This window comes from Ammospiza caudacuta, chromosome 10, assembly GCF_027887145.1.
Source record: "Ammospiza caudacuta isolate bAmmCau1 chromosome 10, bAmmCau1.pri, whole genome shotgun sequence".
NCBI classification, from domain to species: domain Eukaryota; kingdom Metazoa; phylum Chordata; class Aves; order Passeriformes; family Passerellidae; genus Ammospiza; species Ammospiza caudacuta.
Window position 1 is genome coordinate 15850172 of NC_080602.1, and position 21169 is coordinate 15871340.

At 34.5% G+C, this 21169-nt stretch overlaps 1 protein-coding gene across 1 annotated transcript in view; it reads left to right on the forward strand.

Annotated features, from left to right (window-relative positions):
• The window catches only part of WDR72 (WD repeat domain 72), a 96500-nt gene that overhangs the window by 47754 nt on the left and 27577 nt on the right, over positions 1 to 21169 (forward strand). Inside the window, exons 15-18 of the mRNA XM_058811543.1 lie at positions 2367 to 3184; positions 5973 to 6064; positions 7541 to 7623; positions 10797 to 10908. Coding sequence (XP_058667526.1) covers positions 2367 to 3184; positions 5973 to 6064; positions 7541 to 7623; positions 10797 to 10908 — 1105 coding nt within the window. The remainder of the gene's footprint in view (positions 1 to 2366; positions 3185 to 5972; positions 6065 to 7540; positions 7624 to 10796; positions 10909 to 21169) is intronic.

Sequence of the window (21169 nt, forward strand, 5' to 3'; positions counted from 1 at the left end):
CTAAATGGCGTTTTATGTCTAAAGCTTTGGATGCCCACCTTCTTGCACTGGAATGAAATGCCTGTGGCAGAGAGCTAAGCTAACTTGGCAGACAGTTTTAGGATCAATGTCAATAAGCTTTCATATTGCCAATAAAACATGAATACTTAGTGTGACTTCACATGTAGTAGCATCACCAGATGTCTCAATGGATTGCCATTGTCACTGGGTTTTCCTTTGTTTGGATGCTGATTTCACTAAAGGTTTTTAAGTGTTAATCAAGCATATATAAGTGTGTAGAAGAAGAAAATGATAGGCTAAATAATAATAGCTTCAATTAATGTCAAAGCTAGCCTGTGTATTCCAGTATTTGCATTCCATGGGGTTCTCTCTATCTATTAGGAAACAGCATAATTAAAGATTAAAATAATCCAAGTACTTAACTGCAATGTATTATTTTTTTAAAAAAGGATAAAAAATCTGAACAAGCACTTATAATCTCTTACTTATGACTCCCTATGGAGATCTTTAAATGAGATTATGTATTTAGAGTACATTCTCATCTGGTTGGGAGAATCATTCCCTAAATAATAAAAAGCCAAATTATATTATTGCCCAAAACTAAATAGTCACGTCATAGAGTTTATGCAGTCAATTTTTTCCTTTTGTTATTTATACTAATGAGACAAGGAAAACACTAATTAACAGTTTTAAAATAGCTAATTCTATAAAATCTTAGTTTGTAATGTAAAAGAAGTTGGGTAAGGTGGTCATGAGAAAAATGAGGTAAACAACGTTGCGTTCCAGCAAGAGCAGAGCTGCTCTGTTTACTAACACATGGTGGTTTATTTTGAGATTTAACTATGTTCAACAGAAAGTTCTTTGTATTAGTGGAATGCTTCAAATTATCAGAAGAAAATTAAAACTAAGAGTGATCTGGAAGATTCTGTATCATTTGTGATATGGAAGCTGACATGATGGTTTGCAGAAGTATTACTGAGAAGAAAAGTTGCTTCTTGATGTGTCTTTCTGCTTGTGGAGGTGAAATAGGCTGAGCATGGTGCTGAGAGCATAAGCTTGTGCAGGACAATAAAAACATGCCAGTCATAAATGCTTAAAGAAAAGAGCAGAAATGTCAACAAGGAGTTTATATTCCCTCACTTCTGGTGTTTCCCTGAAGGTAAAACATACTTTGGTAGATGCTGCAGGATTATGATATGAGATGTGTCACTCTGTGAACTCATCAGGTTGTTTTCGAAGTGCCTGGAGACATCCCTTCCACTGGAGTTTGTCATAGTGTCCCCCTTGTGCCAAGGGCACTGGTAAAAGAAAAGATGTAAACTTTTCTTCTTAATGACAATTTATCATTTAAACAATGAAACTGCAAGACTAAAATGGAGTAATTTTTAATTTTTTTTGTTGAAGATGATTTTGAACATTTCCTGATGTTTAGCTGACAGTTCATCATCATCAAGTTACTTCTACAGTTTAACATGTGATTCTAAAGTTGAGAAAAGCTGTAGGTGTTCTCAAAACTTCTGGTTTCCAAAACTATGTTCTTTGATCATTTATTAACAACAGTAATTAGCCATGTGTGTTTATTATGTTAGTATGTAGAATTGAAATTATGCTTTATAAATTGCCATTGCTGTGAACGGGCTTCAAAATTGGGGGAAAAGTATCGAAAATTCTAGAAAAGATGCAGGTAGGAAATAAGGTGGCACAAGATAGTCAGATGTTCACAAACATTTTAGTAAACTTTTTCTCTTAATTATTTTCAGCTAAGGCACTAAGGTGAATTAATTGTGTGGAGATTTATTTACCTAGGTTCCTTATTGTTTTTGCTTTGTGACTTATCTCAGGAGGTGGCTTTGCATGTTTTGAAATAGCAAAAGGCATAGTCTTTATCCCATACAAATCCTCTATATACCCATACAAATCCTCTATAGATATGTCCCATACAGCAAATTATAAAAAGGCATATGGACACTCAGGGTTTGTAAGAAACTTGCAGCATTGTAGCATTTGCTTCTCTAGCTTTATTTTGAAAAAAAAAGGTTTCATGCTTTAAAGTTTTCCAAAAATCTTTTTAACTGGAAATGAGACTTAGCAGAAGAAATACCAGCCTAGAGTTTTTGCAAAGATATGTGCTATCTACAGTATGGATGTGTAATTGAAGGAGCCTGTTTTATAGTATTTACACACAGATATCTCTGGGTGTCTTAAGCTATTTGGAAGCAAATCTTTTTTACTTAATCAAAACTGAATACATGTAATTTAATTGAACTTAACGGAGTTAATAGATTTTCTCTATTCCATAGGCAATTCTATGCTGATATCTTGAAAATTACAAAGAACTGTTTAGACATTTAATATTTTTCTTTCAGTTGACTGATACCAGCTGCATCCAACAGCCCTTTACTATTTTACCAGCTAAGACAAAATGGAACAATGCAAACTTTCATATTCTCTTATTTGACCTGGAAAAACTTGAGGAACTTCTCTCATCTCAACTCAATGGATTAAAGTCATCAAAATCATTCCACAACCAATACACTCTAGAAAGAGCTAAAAGTACTACTGAGAAAAGGGCACTGACATTAAAAAGAAATAAAACTGCTGCCTTTGTACCTCAAGTAGATGGGCAGGCAGAGACTGCTGGTTCAGACCAAGTTCACAGGGATAATAATGCAACTAGGCCTATGGAAGAAGGTGGTGGCATAAAAAGATGGAAAAAAATGAAGAGTTCAAGAAAGATCAGAATGCAGCCATCAGGAAACATCGATGTGAACATGGCAAGTGATACAGCCAAACTGCTTCTGTCATGTCTCCTACCATGGGGTGTAGATAAAGAAATAGACAATCTCTGTGCAAGACACCTGAACATCTTGAGGCTTCGGTGTCCTGTTTCTTTTGGACTTGTGTCAGATGAAAGCCACCTCTCACTGATGTTGCCAGGATGGAAATGTACTAGGAGTGGTGTGCTAGGAGAACATGGAGTTTTCAATTTATTTTCAAAAAGAGTCCTTGATTTATCAAATAAATACCTTGCTGCAACTGAAGGACAATTTGGAAAGAAGGATGGACATGAGAATAATGATTATGGAACAAGGGACTTGGAAACAGTATTTTTCTTATTTAGCAGAATATCTTTAATCTACGGGATAATTAACACACCTTCAGCAGTTACAGATGAAATTAAAAGGTAAGAACTTCTTCATTATGAGTGGATTATATTTTCTAATGCCTCTACATCCAAACCTAATTCCTCCTAGTCATACTAATGCACCTGGTTATACTTTTCTGTCCCAAAAACACAGAGTAATTGAACACAGCAGAGTAATCTCTAAGCTTAAATTATTGAATCAGTATTATTCCTACCCCAAACCTTGTCTCTGAAAAGCTTATTAGGTAACACACACAGTCACATACTTTTTGTGAAGAGGATCTTCAACAATTAAGTCTCCATACTTTCAGCTTCTGCACTCCTGTAGGACTCTGAGATTAGCTCTGTTGGTTAGAGTATAGTGCTAATATCGCTGAGCTTGTGGGTCCAATCTCTCTATAGGCCATTCACTTAAGAGGTGGGCTTGGTGATCCTTCTGGGTCCCTTACAGCTAAGAATAGTCTGAGTCTTCTCTTCCTTTGTAGTGATGAAAAATGAACCAAACTTTTCTTAAATATGTACTTCTGTAATGGAGCTTGTGTTCTTTCTCTAGAGCTCTTTGACAGATGTTCTTTGAAGAAAAGGAGATCAGGATGAAATTTTTACATTTTTCTGTTTAACAGATGAGAACTGATGCAAGATATTTTTTTCGTAAGAGCAAGAACTTGAATTATCTGGCTTCACACCCAGGTTTTTCAGAGATCACTCTTTTCCTTACAGTTCAAACTAAGTAGAATAATGAGGTCTCTTTAGGCACATAGCGAGATGTGCATTAAGCACATTTGTGCTGTTTGAACTTCCACTCCTTATAAGCAATATACTTTCTTTGCTGTGGAACCCTTGACTTCACAGATAAGTAAAACATAAGAGAGAAGAATAGTCTGCCCTAGTTATACTATCTGAAGTACAATGCCCCCAGTAATGATGGCAGCTCCTGGGAATGAATGCCTCATCAGCCCTTATGTTGTGAAAACCGTCTCAAATAGCATTTATGTTACTCAAAGCATATTTATTGACTAAATGCTTTTTCAGCATTAAAGGAAAAATAACATACTCAACATTATTTCACCAAGCCAAATAGAGCATGCTAATCAGGCAATGGATATTGTCCATGAATTTTTTGTTGTTTGGCAAACATAGTGTTGGTCTGTATTTAGTTTTTTAGGGACAATTAACTTCAGTGTTGGTGATGCTATGGCCCCAAGGCAAGAAGGGGGGACAGAAAATATTGATCTTGCAGCAAATATCTGCATCTCCCATAAAGCTCCAGGCACTCAGCCTCTCTCAAGACATATGCACCATCCTGCAGGACAAAAGCACATTTCTCATTTACTTTTGCTGCTAATCGTGTTGCCTATTGGTCCGTGTTCAATACAAACACCTACATTAATACTTGTTTGGGGATTCGAGCTTGAACATGAATTCCTTTCCATGCAAAAAGGTACTTTATGCTTGCCTTTTGCAAAGACATTGTGTAATTGAAATTAATTAGCATACCAAAATCAAGCATTTTTGCCAGACATGGACATCCTGGCTTTGGGACATATATCCTGTAAAATTATAAATATTAAAGTTGCTGTAAGGAAAAAAAATCTCCTTTTTTTGTTTGTTTTTTGATTTTCCCGCCAGAACAATGCTATATACTTTAAAGTTTTCTCTAGGATACATGAAGATATAAACCCTACCATCTTTAACAAATGTTATTTTGGTGAGTTTTCCTTCAAAAAGTACAGTATGCAGCCAAATCTCTTTGGACAGTTGCTTTATCCAAAACTACAGTTTGCTCAAGGGAAAAGAAACCTAGATACTGAATTCTAATTCACCACAGTATTTGCAGAAGCAGTTAGTAGGACAGCTCTCACAGCTTGCATGGTGTTTGTCTATCTGTTGGTTTTTGCAACTTGACACAGCCTGTGAAAATGAAGGAACCTGCAGCAAAATGTGTCAGATCATAAAAGTGGGACAGAGATAGGAAGAAGCTGGGAAGAAAAGATCTTCAACAAATTTGTTTTCTCCTGCTTTTTAACATTTGTATCTCGAACTTACAGCTCTCAAGCTGAAAGCTTTCAGAGTGGTTTGGTATTGTAAAGTCTTTTGAAATGTTACAACTCACTGTTTACTGTAGTGAATTTGAAAGGCAAATATTATTTTTTAAATGACACATAAATGTAGTTTATGCTGGTTACTATAGTGATTTATTTGAAAGAAAGTTCTAAATTGTGCAAGGATTTTGAGTGGTTTTTTACTCCCTTTCTCCACCATCCATATCCTTTGTTTTCAAGGGTTAGGTTGCTGAGTTAGTGACTCAGAAAGAGCAAGCATATGTACGTGCTAGTCTCCTAAATTGTAGCCATCCACTGAAATCCCAAGTATTGTAATGATACTCTAAATTATTTACCACTGTGGAAAAAAGGGAAACCTATAAAAAAAGGCTTTTAGTTTTCCTTGAACTTTTGTCCTGTGTATTAGGAAAAAACCCATACAAATTCTTTTGTGAAAATGGTATTTTAATTCATTTCTTTACATATGAATTTGTTTCTTTATTGCAAAATAAAGCTTCACATTTGGCTCAAAGTTTATTAGGCTTAAATTCCTGAATTTGGATGGGACTTTTCAGTGTTATATACTTGTGAATGTTTCAATACCAAGTTATAGACAGAAGAATGTGAGTGACTTCTAAGGAGAAACTTAATTGGGGTTGATAATAATTGATATCAGAGCACCTTTTATTACATTGCTACTGTAATAAAAATCCAAACCTTCCTTAGTACATAAGATTTCTTGTATGTGTGTTCAGGTTTTGTTTAATAGTTTCATATTCTTTAAGTCCACAGAAACCCGAATCTGTACATGACAAATGGCGAAATGTAGAAGCCATAACACTTTCATGCCCCAATTTTTATGCAGAATTACCAAGCAGTAAGTATGTGAATTGGCAGTATTAACTTTGAAGTGTTCTGGTTTTGCATGCTTTTTGTTGATAAAATATAGAATTGAATTTCAATATTGATAAAAAATGCTGCTCTTTATCCTGTCTAATCTGCAAACAGAGAAACTGAATTACTGTTTCTTTTGTGAATATCATGAAAAATGTGTAAACAAAGTGTTAACTGGAATCAATGATATTTTTCCTGTTATGACAAGACGTTTAGTTGAGTTTCTAAAGACACTTTCCAGCAATCAGAAAAAGGACAATGTAATAAGACAAACACTGCCCTCACCCCCTTCCCCCATCTCCCTCATCACCATTACGTGCCCACCCAATAATATATACAGCCCTCCAAGCAAACTGTTGCCTTAGTAATACAAGAGCCATCCTGACTGTTCAATAATGCCTTTAGACTTCTGGCTCAGGGCAGAATAAAGTAATCTGTTCCTGTTAATGTCCCACAGGCCATCGCTCGTCAATCTTGGCTTTGCAAGCCAGCCTTGGTTTGTTTGCAGTATGTAACTAACCAAAGAACATTTAAATAAAAACCTAAACAGAATATGGACATTTTTCAGCACATATTACCTGGAAAATATAGTGTTCCTCTTACAGAATAAGCTATGTCTAGACTGAAAATTTCTTCTACATCAAATCTTGATGCTGTGCTGTGTAGGTAAACCTTAATACCTTAATCAAAAATTAGTTACCTTTTCTTCTCTGAGCCTTATATGCACCTCAACTGTAGAACTTACAATGATAGCAGAAATATATATTGGAAAAAAGAGATGGAACATAAAATCAAATGACAAGAGAAAATAAGTAGGGGAAATGTATGGAAATGGTGACTGAAATGTTCAGGAACATAAAAATAGATTTACTGAGTGACGTAAAAATTCTAAGGTAATCTAATTTTTATGCCATATCTCCTAGTTCATACAGTTGTTCAGATTTACAAATTAAAATCTGATCTGAAACTTGCAGATAACAGAGATTCTAGGAACAACTTGTTCTTTAGCATCAAGGACAGACTGGACAGCAGAATAGCAGAATAGGGAATGCATAGGTAAGTAGTCCAAAACAGAAAGTATTCTTAATTTATTTAGAAAGTTGTGGTGAAAGAATACTCCATGGGATATCAGTTCTTAAAAAAAAAAAAAACACCCACCCAAAAACAAAAACAAAAACAAAAAAAAACAAAAACAAAAAAAAAAAAAAAAAAACAACCAAAAAACCAGAAAAATCTCCCCAAAACCCAAGACTAAATTAATTTGGAATGAGAATAAATGTTAAAGCAATAGATTATCTGAACACTGTGTTTATTACCTTGGATGAGAGCGTGTTCTAAGAAATCACATTTTTTCAGATCTTTTCAGGTATGTTGCTGAAAATTTAAAGATGTTAAAATATTTTTCTGTTTGTGTGCTTCTCTATATATTGTCAGTTCATAAACTATCTGTGTTTTTCAGGTAAAAGTAGATATCATTCCCCAGACTTGGGGAGCATTTCACTGCTGAAACTCATTTGTTGTTGGAATGACGAATCTGTAAAGGTAGGAAATAGCCTGTGTCAGTTGTAGCAATGTTATCCTTAAGTGCCATTTGCTGTAATTTAGTATTTGGAATCAGTAATGTGACCTAATAGTTATAATTTATGGGGAAACTATTACATAAGTCATGCCATTCAGGTCTGTGGAAAGCAGATTAGTATTACAGTATGAAGTATGCCTTAAAGTAAATGTTTAGATGTGACAAACTAACTCTTCTACTAATCTTTCATCTAAGTGCTCCTATTAATAGCATTTATTTAAGGAATGTGTTTTTTTCCTAACAACCACATGTAACTTAGATCAAAAATGCCATTTTTGGCTCCAGGAAAACAAAAGGCCAGAATAAGAGCAGTGTCCTTTGTTAATGTGTTATTATAGAGGGGACTGAAAATGCTTTAGTGAAGAGCAAAAATCCTGAGTCTTTAATTATTACAACAGTCTTTAAGAACAACTTGCAGGTCACATAATTATGAGTTCTTCAGGTCAGATGATGCTCATCCCTATTATTAGTGAAGAATCTGAACTCTTGAGAGATAAATAACTTTTTGAGAGTTGACAGGCAGCAGTGAAACAATCTAAGCAGTGAAATCTAGAGACCATTTTTCATTTTAGAAATATGCATTTAAATAAAGTTGTGTTGTTGTTTGAGTGAGTTAATATTCAGGGGTACAAAACTCAAGATGTTATACTCTGACAACAATGGATTTTATTCCAGAAAGGGGAAATACCTGCTACAAATATAGTTTATGATATTACTTTTTAAATTGAATGCAACTCTCTGCTACTTCGAATGCAAAGAGTATTTTCCAGAGCTGAGTTTTGCAGGGGTGCTCCAGTAATAGTCCCCTGTTCTGTTAGACAAAAATAGTTCCTGCAAATATTCACATTCAATTGATTCCAGCATTTCATCTTGAGCTTATCAGTTGTTTATTATATTCCTGCTGTCTGCACATCTTCCATATTACTTCTGAATTCTTTTTCTCTCCCCTTTCTCTTACAATAAGAGTTTTTTCCTTTCCTTTTCAAACCTTAATAATTGCAATTGTCATGTGGAATGCATAAAGTATCTTGCTGACCTGGTCAGGCACTGGAAGTCTTCAGAAAGTAGTTAATATATTTATGAAGTTGTGTTTGTAGCATAACTGATTATGTGCGATCTATGTATTTATATTTTTGAGTGCATTTAGCAAATGACCAGAGTATACAATGATACTGGTCTTATCTAGCACAGGAGGTTAGTGTGCTGAAAGATAAGGTATGGAATAAGCTGCTCCACAGTTTTTCACTTGAAAAGACTTTAAATGTAAGACACTGAAATTGTCAAGTACTGCAAATATCATGCTCTTATGAGGTATACAAATTTTAGAGTAAGATTCCATGAGAAGACAAAACTAAACATGAAACCACACCAAGCCATGTGGAAATGCAGATGGCATTTGACAAAAGACAGACAGAGTCAAGTAACATCCTGAGACATCTACAGGTGCCTCTACAATAAGATCGTGTTGTGCCATTTGTTACAGTTTTTTGATTTAAGATGCTGCCTGGCATGCACAGCAGTGATACAAGTAAAGAGCATCTGATCCAGATTAGTGACAGGTTCTTTGCAGATCTCTTTTGTGTACCTCTGTAAGAATTGTTTTTGTTGTGTGAAATTCCCCAGGACAATGAAAATGTGTCCGTGTTTCTTTCTCTTTCTTAATTATTATAGATATATTCTAAGAGTCTACTGCAAAGTCAGGATCTGCAATCCCCAAAGCTCAGGGCTGTATAGATGTGAGGAACTGGAAACTGCCTTTGGTGTCCCCTGTAAAACAAAGTTCTATTATAACAAGATGAAGGTTTGTGCTATAATGAATTACATAGGGCTGGGTTCACTTGCAGTGAACTTTTATATTGTGGACCTGACTCTGGTATATTTGTCTACAATAAAGGATTTTGTCACAAAGGACACCCGCAGCCTTTGTTCCACTTAATGATTTGAATTTACAAGGGCAGTTATTGATATTTTTGAGGGCAAGTACTTGATTAGTGAGTTGAAACAATCTCTCTTCCAGACAGTTGAAGGATCCTGCATATCAACTTTTAGCCATGTGAAACTCAAATAATTTTAATAGCTCTTTTATAATATAAATAGTGTATAAGCTTAAAATGTTTATAATAACATATATTAAACTTAAAGTTTTTGTGTTCCATTTAAATTCATATTTAAGTTGAAACCTTAGATTCACCCCATTTTTCAGGAAATTTCTTGTACTTGAGCATGAATACCTTCCCAAATGGGAAAAATTGTATTCCTTTTCTGAAGGAAATAACAAATGCAGGGAAGGTACACCATGCTGAAATTCAGACTAAGAATTACAAAGGTTTGGGGTCTTTTGTCTAAGGTCTTCATGTGCTTTATAAATGTCTTTACATCTTAAAATATCCTTAGTTTTTATGGTACCCCTTTGCTTGAGTGAAGGGTAGTATTAACTCTGTCAGACGGTGTCCACAATGCATTGTCCTAATGCCCGCATGAGGTACATCAGCTACTGCAAGTGCCATTTACAGGCTGCTCACAACTCCAGTGGATGTTTCTTTTCGAAAAGAGGGGTTTGAGGAATGATATTTCTCTCTGTGTTAGACAAAAAATTTGGGGGTATTATGTTTGAGCTAGAGGAACAGAGCATCACTCCTAATGACAAAATGTTCTTTAATTTTATCAGAGACATTAGATGCCAGAAATTCTAAAATAGTCAAAAGTCACCCTGAGACAACAAGGTCATTATTCAGTCTATCAAGCACTTTTGCACACATCAGAAGGAAAGAATGAAGGTACTTGTTGGCTGTTATCACCTTGTGTTTTACTAGCATATTTTGTTAGTAATTGTTTATCCTTGAAATCAAGGAGGCAGTAGGTGAATAATTCTAGATTTCACATTAAAGAAAATGAATGTTTATTGGGAAGCAGTCCTGACTGACAACTTACACTCTTTTATTGCCATCTAGGTAACCTTTCTTCCCTCAGTGTGAATGTAGACACACATGATTATCACTGTCTGAAAGACTTATTTTTCTAATGACATTCACCAGGACAATCTCAAGAGTTTGTGCAAGTTGGTTAAAATTGTCAAATACTTTGATAAATAATTGAGATACTGATATCATCCAATCATAATTTGCATTTATGACAGATTGTTGAAGCAATGCAAGCAGTGCTGCTGGCAGAAGTTCAGAGGACTATTAATCCCTTGAGAAAGACAGCAATTTGCAGACAGCCATTGGCCATAGTAGAGAATGGAAATGGTAAGTTTTGGACACTCTCAAAGACTGAGGAGAGGGATTTGCAATACATTAAAAATAATAGAGTGGTTTGGATTTGAAAGGACCTTAGAAATCATCTAGTTCCAACTGCCTGACATGGGCAGGGCCACCTTCCACTTGACCAGGATGCTTAAGGCTTTGTTCCGTCTGGCTTTGAACACTGCCAAGGATGGGCTGTCCACAATTTCAGGCAACCTGCTCCAGTGCCTCACAGATTTACAATAAAGAATTTCTTCCTTATGTTTAAGCTAAATCTATCCTCTTTCACTTTAAATACTCCCCCTTGTTCTATCACTATAGAACCTTGTAAAACATCCCTCTCAGAAAATTTTCTTTTCTTTGTAAGTGGAAAATTTGTTGGTATATAATTTTAAAAGAACTTCCTCTAGAAGGCAGAGCAAGCTGGGAGTAGAGCTCACAATACTTTATTTCTGTGTGAGACAAGCCAAATGGCCTATTTCTGAGTTTATCAGGCTAGAAGTTTTCTCATATGATTGTCAAGGAGTTGAAGGACTTTCACACTCTCTCATCACCTCTGAATACTAAAGAAGAAAAGGTAAAGTTTCTTTGATTGTATAATAGGTCTGGTATTTGCAAATAAAAGAAGCCCTGTATTTGAAATAGAATCAATAAATCATATTGGAAAGAAGTTTTACAAATTTATCTTTCCAGTGACATCAGACCTTACACAGCACTAAAAATTAATTGCTCAAATTTTATAACTTCATAATGTAATACAGAATATTTTATTTTTCTTTTAGAAATAACCTCCATGCAAGGAGATATCAAATGCATTTTACAATTAGATCATTTCATTTTACAAGAAGCTTACTCTTTGCAACTTTACAATGGAGCTAATGTTTATGATAAAAAAGATTGAACCTGAATTTATGTTATGAAGTTATACTCCTTTTTTTTTTTAGCCCATTAGCTGAGTCTTAAAATTAAGTGACCTAAATTTTAGATCCAATCTTATTAGTGAGCTTTCACTTGGGAAACTAATTTATTATCTCATTGAGTATATGTGTCTGTCATGAAAATTTGTTACCAATATCCTTGTTCCAGCATACTAAAAATGATCAGTGATACTTGCTTCAGGCCACAATACAAAGAGGTGTCTCTATAACTTTGAAATGAAAAACACTTTCAGTGATTGTCATATATGAGTTTATATTTTGCTTACATTTAATATTGTTTCAAATAATTTTTTTTATGTGGTTTGGCTCAACCTGCATTGTAACTAAAACAGCCCCAGCTGTAAAGCTCATGTATGGACCTAATTTCCTGAATTTTCAGGGCATATTTCAATCAAGTATTTTGACAGAGATATACAGTTAAAATTGAACTAATTGAAAGTTGAAAGTACAGGTGTCTTCAAACTCCAAATGTGTTTAGATCTTTGGGTTTATTTCAAAATTTTCTGTACTAGATGAAAAAAACATTTCAGTTGCATAAAAAGTGCTGGTATGATTTTAGTAGTCAATTGATGTTTAATTCTAATAAAGTCTCAAACAAGTTATGAATTCAGCGGAGTTACTTCCACTCTCTGAAAGGGAGATTTTTTTGCATGTCTAGTAACAGATAGTTTTTACTGTAATTTTGTTCTTAACCTAATTATTTATGGTTATTCAAAAAACATCTAGAAAGTTGCTTTGATAGGAGAACAACAGGCATAAAAATTTGTACTGGCTATGAATTTTTCATGCTTCATGATCTGAACTATGTAAATACATGCTGCAAAGAAGAGTGGATGTTTTTACATATTCAGAATTTAGTGTAGTCTGAAAGAGGCAGAAAACATACAGAATGACTGGAAAAGATTTTGCACTGTATTTAATATTACATTAGACTTCTTTTTGTTTTCATTTCCACTTATGTTTGTTCCATTATTTATCACAATATGTAATAGCAGAAGTATTCTTGTTTTGGCTTGTAGGGTTTTGTCATATGTATTGTAAAACTTGATGAGTTTATAAGGGAATTGAACAAATCATTTTATGATTACTAATATATGAAAAAGTATAATTATTTGTGTCTTGAAATGAAATGCAGAAATTATTAAAAACCCATGCAGGAGTAAGTCCACGACCAGTGGAATAGATATGTCATAATTTATTAAATATTCTGTATTTATGGGCTGTACAGTAGTTGGCATCTTGTGCAATATCAAGGTAAAGATTAAATATTGTTTTGGGTTTTTAAGTTATAGTTCAAGACTGGCTTTGTGCCCTCTGATCCAAAGTAAAAGAATCTGAATCTTGGCTGCCATTATCATTGCATTGTATTGCATTGCATTTTTGTTTACTTGGAATTAAGAAGTTAGATCTAGAGATGTTTAATCTTATTTAACTCAACAAATTTCCATGGAAGTGAATAGAAGGTTGTTTTGTTTTTTTTTTTAATACAAACTTTTAGAATTTGCCATTCAGCTTTAATCTTTAAAGTTCATAATATATAATTGGGGCTTTTTTTGTTTTTTTTAGAAAGGTACTTATTCCTTTGAAGCTCCTGCATCCTTACTTCATGGTTAAGGGTGATTAAATGTAGACAACAGTTTCACTTGATGAATAATTTAAAACGGCATATCTTTCTGTGGGTCCGTACAGACAGAATTGCTTATTTGAATTAAAAACTCCAAACAAGCAAAAACCACAACAAAAGAAAAAACCCAAGTCACCAAACTAATATTTCTTCAGAAACCAGCATAAGGAATTTAAAAAACCCAAACTGTGCATGTAAAGCATGCCAGAGAAAGGGTTAACTCTATTCTGTTCTAGTACATTCTTCCATTGTTGCTAAAAGGAATTATAAATGCAAACAGCTGCAATTTCTTTATGTTAATGTCAGAGATAATAATTTTGGACCTGTTCCAAACATATTGATAGCAATCTTACTATTGATTTCTGCAAGGTTTTCTTCAGTTCTTCAAAGAAGCTTAGGTTTTCCCTAATTTTTTTGACATTCATCATAATTCTGAAAAAGTATATTGGACTTTATCCCTTCGTGCCTTTTTCTACACAGCAATAATCTCAGGTTAATAGTACCATTTAACAGGTTGTCAGTATGGTTGTTTTCTACTCTCATGTGAGTCACAGGCAGTGATTTTCAGGTCTTGAAAATTTATTTATCCACTTTTATATCCACATAGCATAAAGCTAAGGGGAACTATGCTGGCATTCATTTTTCATTTGTAGTGTTTGATCTTATGACATACATACCTAATCCATACCAAGTCACGTGCAGAACTTCTTTGATCAGAGGAAGTGTGGGGATAATACCACTGTTGTCATTCCCTAGCCCACTGATTGGACACAAAGAAATTGGATATTCCCTCCTGGAGTAGATCTGAACCTGTATCTTTCTCAGTGGTAACTCATTGCTTATCCTCAGGGCATTCAGCAATGAGTCATCTACAGATTTTTTTTTTTTCCTTTTTTTGTGGAAATACCAAAATATTTGCGCAGTTAAGGTGCATTTTGTGTGTAGTACTGCAATTTCCCAATAGCTGCTGCACTGAAGCAGTTTCCCCTGTGCCATCCTTTGATGCCTGTTTCTTCTAATACATAGGGAGCCAAAAATTTCTTATCTGGAACAGCATTACAGCATTCCATTTCTTTTGGAACTGTGTGCCTCAGTTTTTTGTCAAATTTGAGGAACTGGATTTATTTACCATTTAAAAAAAATTGTGGGGAATAAATGTGTTTAGGAACTTAATACTCAGTTAATAAATTGAGGAAATGATGCATGTGATATTCCAGGAGTGCCAAAAACTGGAAAAGTGGAAGGACAGCAAAGTATAGGCTTTATTCCTAAATATAGCATAATATTTTAACTGCCTGCTGTATTTGTGAAAAAATGAAATGTGAAAAAATCAGAGCACTGAGACTAGTTTGCAATAAATTCTGGCTTGCACTTAAAAATTCCTAGTTTAAGCAACTGCTAATGATTCAAGCTTTTAAGTATATTTGAAAGCTGTTAGCTATAACCTCATCTTTTGTATGTGGTTTTGGAGCCCTTTAAACTATTCAATTAAATAAATTGGTTCATGCAGGAAAAAAGCTTCTGCTGATAAATACCATAGTGAAATTAATGGTGGCAATTGAATTCCATAGGCCAGTGTAAAGAATTGTCAAAGACTTACCTAGAATCTAACGATATGTTTTGTTAAAATGAGGAATCCGTTCAGTAATGGTAAATCAATGCAGGGCGGGATATAACAGCTCCTGCTCGCTAGAGAGGAATAGTGACCTGCGGCACAGGGCTTTAAACACTTCCATTGTCAGCCTTTCAGAAACCTGTCCAGTTGCGGATGACTTTTTTATGTCAGCTCTTAGGAAATAATTCTGTGTCTGTCTTTTTACATAGCAGATGAAACTCCTTGCCTGCTTGCTGTCTGAAGGTTTTGTCAAGGAAGTGCAGCCAAAGAGGAGGGTTGCTCTGTCTCTGATATATTCTTTCGCATTGTCATCTTGTTATAACCTACTTCCTTTTCATATTAGTGCAAATATGCATTCGGACTCTGTATTTGAACAATCAAAGACCCAAAAGATAATCCTGACTTGGAGCATTAACCCATTTGGATCACTGATGCCAACAAAAGTTATACAAGCTTTCAGTGAAAACTTCTGTTGCCTGGATGCTGGGGCAGCAACTTTTTGGGGGATAAATGCACTGACACAGTTCAACTATAAACACTTTTATATAATTTATATTGCTTGTGTTCTGGTGAGATACTAAATGTGCAGAAAACTCCAACAGAACCTGAGGACTCAGTAAATTATCTCCAAAATGAAATTTCTTTATCCAATCTGGTCTTCTTATTAGCACAAACATTTCATCCAATAAAACAAAGGTTTTAGGTGGAGCTTGTATTTTGTGCTTTTGGGCAAGTTCCTATATGTAACAATTAATTAAATTATTAGACATCAGGCTATTTTGAAAAATTATGTGCAGGCCAGTTTTGTGTGTGTGCATTAGCAATAAGCAGTGTAGGAATTGTATAATCAACATTTCATCATTATTAATGTGAATTAGATTAATCTGTAATCTCATTTTAGACTGAGAAACAGCAAACCAATTAATCTAACATTTATTTGAAGAATGTACTTTGGGCATAACCTGGTGACAGCAGTAGCTTTCCTCTGTATGGAATATGCATTACAAATGAGTATATTGTATCCTAGTTTCATATTACAAATATTTCCAGTAAAAGAATACAAATCAATGTCACATTTTAACATCTAACTTGCAGTTTAACTATACCACTGTATCATGTCCTATATATCCAATTAAAACTGTAGTTTGATCCAGTAGTCTTTAATATTAATGGTCAGGTACTAAAGGAAGTAAGCTTAAAGACTCATTCTAGAACTACCGCTTATTTCATTCCATGCGTCATATATTTTACCAGAGGACTCCTTAATGTAGAAGAAATCAGATTTGGTGTGTATTTTTACACAAAATCAAATTCAAAAGGCGCCATCTCAGACTCCTACAAAACATTAGGATAGATAGGATTCACTGGTCAAGGAGGCATAAGGATCACATATATTCTAAATTCAAATGCGGAATAAACTTTAGTCAGTTTTGATTTCTATGTGCTTTTTCAGTGTTTACTGAATGCAAAGAATTTCTAATGCTCTAGTTAAATATTTAAAGATAAATACTTTGGGAGGGGAGGAGCTGTTAATACAGACATATAAAATTATCATTGGTTCATTTTTAGTCTCTTCTGCTTATTTAGAAATTAATTTGGTGAGGTAAAGTGCAATGCTCATCTTAGATTTCACAGTTTTGACTTGGGGCTTCAAAATAACGTGTGAAGGAACTGCAAATACTCCTTGTTACTTAGTCTCCTCTAAGACTGTCTTATACTGGTTGGTTTTGGTTTGTTTTTCTTCTTTTGTTGGGTTTGGGGTTTTTTTGGTTTGGGTTTTTTTTGAGGAGCCACTCCTTGTCACATCTTGTTTCCATAGTCTGAATGTCTCCTTGCCTATATCATTGTTCTTAGTTGAACACAGTGTTCACAGATTTTATTCACAAAGGTAGAAAGAGCAAAACCTGGAGGTTTTCACCTTGGTTAGGTTATATTTTGAAGTTTGTCCTGCTGTTTTAATTTGGTAGTAATCTCTAACTGCTTAGACTCTGTCCTCTTTATTGTCCACACTGTTAAGGAGTGTAGACAATAAAGAGGACAGAATGATGGCCTTAGTGATGTTTCCCTGTTTCTCTGTGCTTTTTTGCTCACTCAGCCTCTGTAAAATCTTGTGAATAAAATAGCAAAAGTAGATTACTTAAATTCTAGCACTTCCCCTAGAATTTTTTGTGCAAATAGTTCTTGCAAAGCTGGAGATATTCTAGATGGGCCTAATATGAGAGGCAGCCTGAGGTGGGAGAAAAAGTAGAACTGTGTATAGTCCTTAATTAAAACTGAAACTGAGCTCTGTGCTAACAGCCATAGGTAACACAGTATTAGAATACCTTGATATTTATAAGACATCATCTAGAGTTTTTCTGTGCTGTATTGATGTTTTGTAATTTCCTGATACTATTTTTATTAATTTCTTTGCTGTTCGATATTTATGTAGGATACTATGGGAACACATAGGGCAGGAAAGACTTAAATAGGTTCTACCCTAGAAAGACTGTAGAGCTGGATGCCTTTCTGAGAGAGGAGTGGTTCAGAACAGCATGGATAAAGGGATGACCCCCAGGCGGAAGTTCTCTTCTCAACAACATATGATTATATTGCTGGCACGCATGAAAAATGTTTGCAAGAGTTTGGCAATATTTTCTTCAGGCTCTGTTGTCTGAATTTTCCTTATCATGGGGAATAAAATCTTTCTGAGACATTTTGACTGCAGTTACCTATGGCTTCTACTGGGCAGTAGTGAAGGCAGAACAATCTGCAGTGTGCAGTGAACAATTTTTGTCATGCTTTAGTTAGTTTTCTGTCATGTAATGGGAATACAATTTATTTAAGGGATTTTTTTTTAATGATACATGAAGCAAGGTACCTTTGAATTTTGCATCTTATATTTTTTAAACTTTTAGGAGATACAGAATGACTTCCTGAACTTGGTCTATACCTGCATATATTTGAAATGTTTCTGTCCTTGAATTCCAGATTAACAGACTCACCTACCTTATTTGGAATGAAATTATAAAATTAATCATGCAAATATTGAGCCAACAGAATTACTAATATTATCTGGCAGTAAGACAAGTTAAATGTTTTAATAGTTTTGTTTGTTTAAAAAAAACTTGCAGAAAGAGAAATTACTTCAAGCTGCTCCCAATAGTTTTCAGTAAGATGGAAATTTTTCATTACATGTTTTGTGAAAAACATGCTGAAAGGTAAAACTACTTTATTTATACAAGTCATTATTAGTATGGAAATAGAGATTCCCAGCTAGCACACAGCAAATTGACACAACTGAACAGTGCTTGTCTCTAATAATGAGATCAAGGCACCTGTCTCAGCAAACAAAAAATGGAAATAGCTCAAAACAAGCCTTTCTTTCCTACCAAGAAAAGTATTCTTTATCAAGAAAATATTGAACCAGTTGGAGGTACATATATCCATCACCACTAGAATCTCTCTCAACAGAGCTGTTAAATTTCAGGATGGACCATGTGTTCATCTCTAGGTGCACTTCTGCACCTGTACACATTTTTAGAAGGTTTAATGCATCTCTTTGTATTTCCTGTCTCGTAGATAGAATCTGTTTCTCTTTGTTATATACAAGTAAACTCAGTGTTGTTTCAAAACAAATGAGCATCATTAAGAGAAATAGTAATTCATATTTGCATGGTGCGTGGAACCAATCAGCCCACAATGACTTCCAGATTTTGAATCTTAAGTTGTTCAGTATTTTCTCATTCTCTCATGGCTTGTTCATATTTAACGTTTCCCTGTATGCTTTATTTTAAGGACCAAAGTTATGTTCACCAAGTATCCTATCTTACTTCAGCATCATGTTTTAGTTCTTCAGTTGCATTGCTGGTAAAGATGACTATTCAAATGAAGTAAGAATTAAAGAATACAGAAAGCTTTCTGGTGTATCTGAGGAAATTTCAGCTGAAGAATTTTTTCTCCCTACTCTTGGAAAAATCCAACTTATATCACACTGAAGATATGTATCACTAATTCCCTAAAGACCAGGTGCCACTATTGTTCTTCTATGATGGATGTTAGTCACATCACCTGCTGCACTACTAGGAGATGTTCAGATAGCCTAGTGAAGAGGGTGAAGTAGGAACCTGAATCCAGGAAGTATTTCCTGTAGAATAATTAGTACCTTGTCTGTGTATTCTTTCCTCTCTCATTTATCTGAATAGGTTTTGGATTTCTTTTTTCCTTTCTTTTTCTCTTCAGAAGTGTAAAAAGAGAGAAACAAAACCTATCTGACATAATTAAAGCATGCAAGCTCAATTTAATGTACTAATAATATGGTAATGCTAAAAATTATTCTGTTTCTTTTGGACATTAAGTGCTGTCAGTGCATCTCACCAAACTGTCAAGTTTAATGCTGGCAATGAACATAAGTCTTTGTCTTGACTGAAAATACGATCTTTTTTTTTAATGTAAGTTAAGCAGTCACTGGTCCTAGCTTGTGTTTTAAGTGAAAAGTAGCATTTTGGTGTTTTAGGCAAATTTTTCTGATAGGTGTGTCTCAGATATTTTTAGCAGATTAAGGCCATTCTCAATGCACAGGAAGAAATTTATTATTTAATTAGTATGTCCTCTTGAAAGGTTCAATAGGGCTTCCTTTCACTAGTGACCATTGTTATCTGTGTCAAGGTGTGATATATAGTGTATTATATGAATTACACTTCTGTCAGCAGATTATATTGGGGAATAGTAAAAAAAATAAAAAAATCCATGACTTTAAACCTGTGCTTTTATGTAATGAAATTTCATGTTTCAGTTGTGTGGTTAGGGATGTTTTAAAATACAACTTGTACATGGTTAAGGACTTACACTGTTTACAAGCACATTAGAAATAAAGTAAATGCACCAGCAGAAGGTCTGAGCTAACAGGCACAGCAGGCACATCTGCCTCACATGTTCCAGGAAAAGCAAAACAAGTCACCAAAAAAAAAAAAAATAGACTGGAAGATGGGACAGAAAAGAACATTTTTTTTCCAGTCTTCTCATGATAATTGCATATGGTAGACATATTTGCAAAACAATTTCTTTAAAGGTCAGTATCTTATAAGGGAGTAATGTACTTCAGCCTAGACTAAGTTGGTTTTTGAATGGTCCTGGATGGTCAGCACAAATGTATGTTGGTTTTTAGTTACATTCTAATACAGCTCATATCTGTTATAAGATAATGTTCTTTTTCACTCTTTACCTGTGCTTCCTAAAATGTGCTTTTCACTATCTCTGTTTTACTAATTAAAGAGGATTTAAGGGATAGAGCTACTCTAGAAAAATAACTCCCTCTTTCCTTGTTGCCCCCTGCCCCGAGTCGCACCAAAGTTGATAATGCAGTTGAAGCCTTGGCTCTGTGATGTGGGTTATTTTTTCCTAAAATGATGAATGAATAACATGACAAGCATAATCTAATTTATGGAGAGACAAAATTGATAATTTTGGGATCAGTGGTCAAGTGTGTATGTTTTTTAGCTTAAAAATAAGTACATCGTATTGCAGTGTATTTACATGCCCATTACATAGTAATACAATAATACAAAATGAAGAATTTTCAGTCTTTTTCTTGCTGCCTTTGTGTAATACTTACAATTCTTTGAGATTTTAGAATAGAACGTGAGTGGAACTGACCCGTTATAAAAGATATTGTTGTAGAACTCCATGCTTTTAGGAGTCAAGCAGTAAAAATCTTGCAACAAAACAAAAACCTTTAAGAACGTTGTTTATTGAATTCTGTTAGCTAAAACTGCCAAAAATAAATTAATAGCTGTTACCACTGCAGTGCTTTTTTTGTTCACAAGAAAAATACCTTGACATATTTTTTCATTCTGTGATTGGTGCACATTTCAAGGGTATAAATTAATCTTCAAAGGATCCTAGGGAATATCTTTCCTGGACACTTCACTTATACATCAAGTTGGCCATGTTAGCAATCTAATCACAATCCTGTAATTCAGTGGACAACAATTCCTTATTGTGAACAGCATAGCAGCTTTTACTATCATTTAGGTCAGCCTAAGATTGCTGATGCACCATATGTTTCAGGCCATGGATGATGGATGGTATCCTCTGGTGCCCATCCCT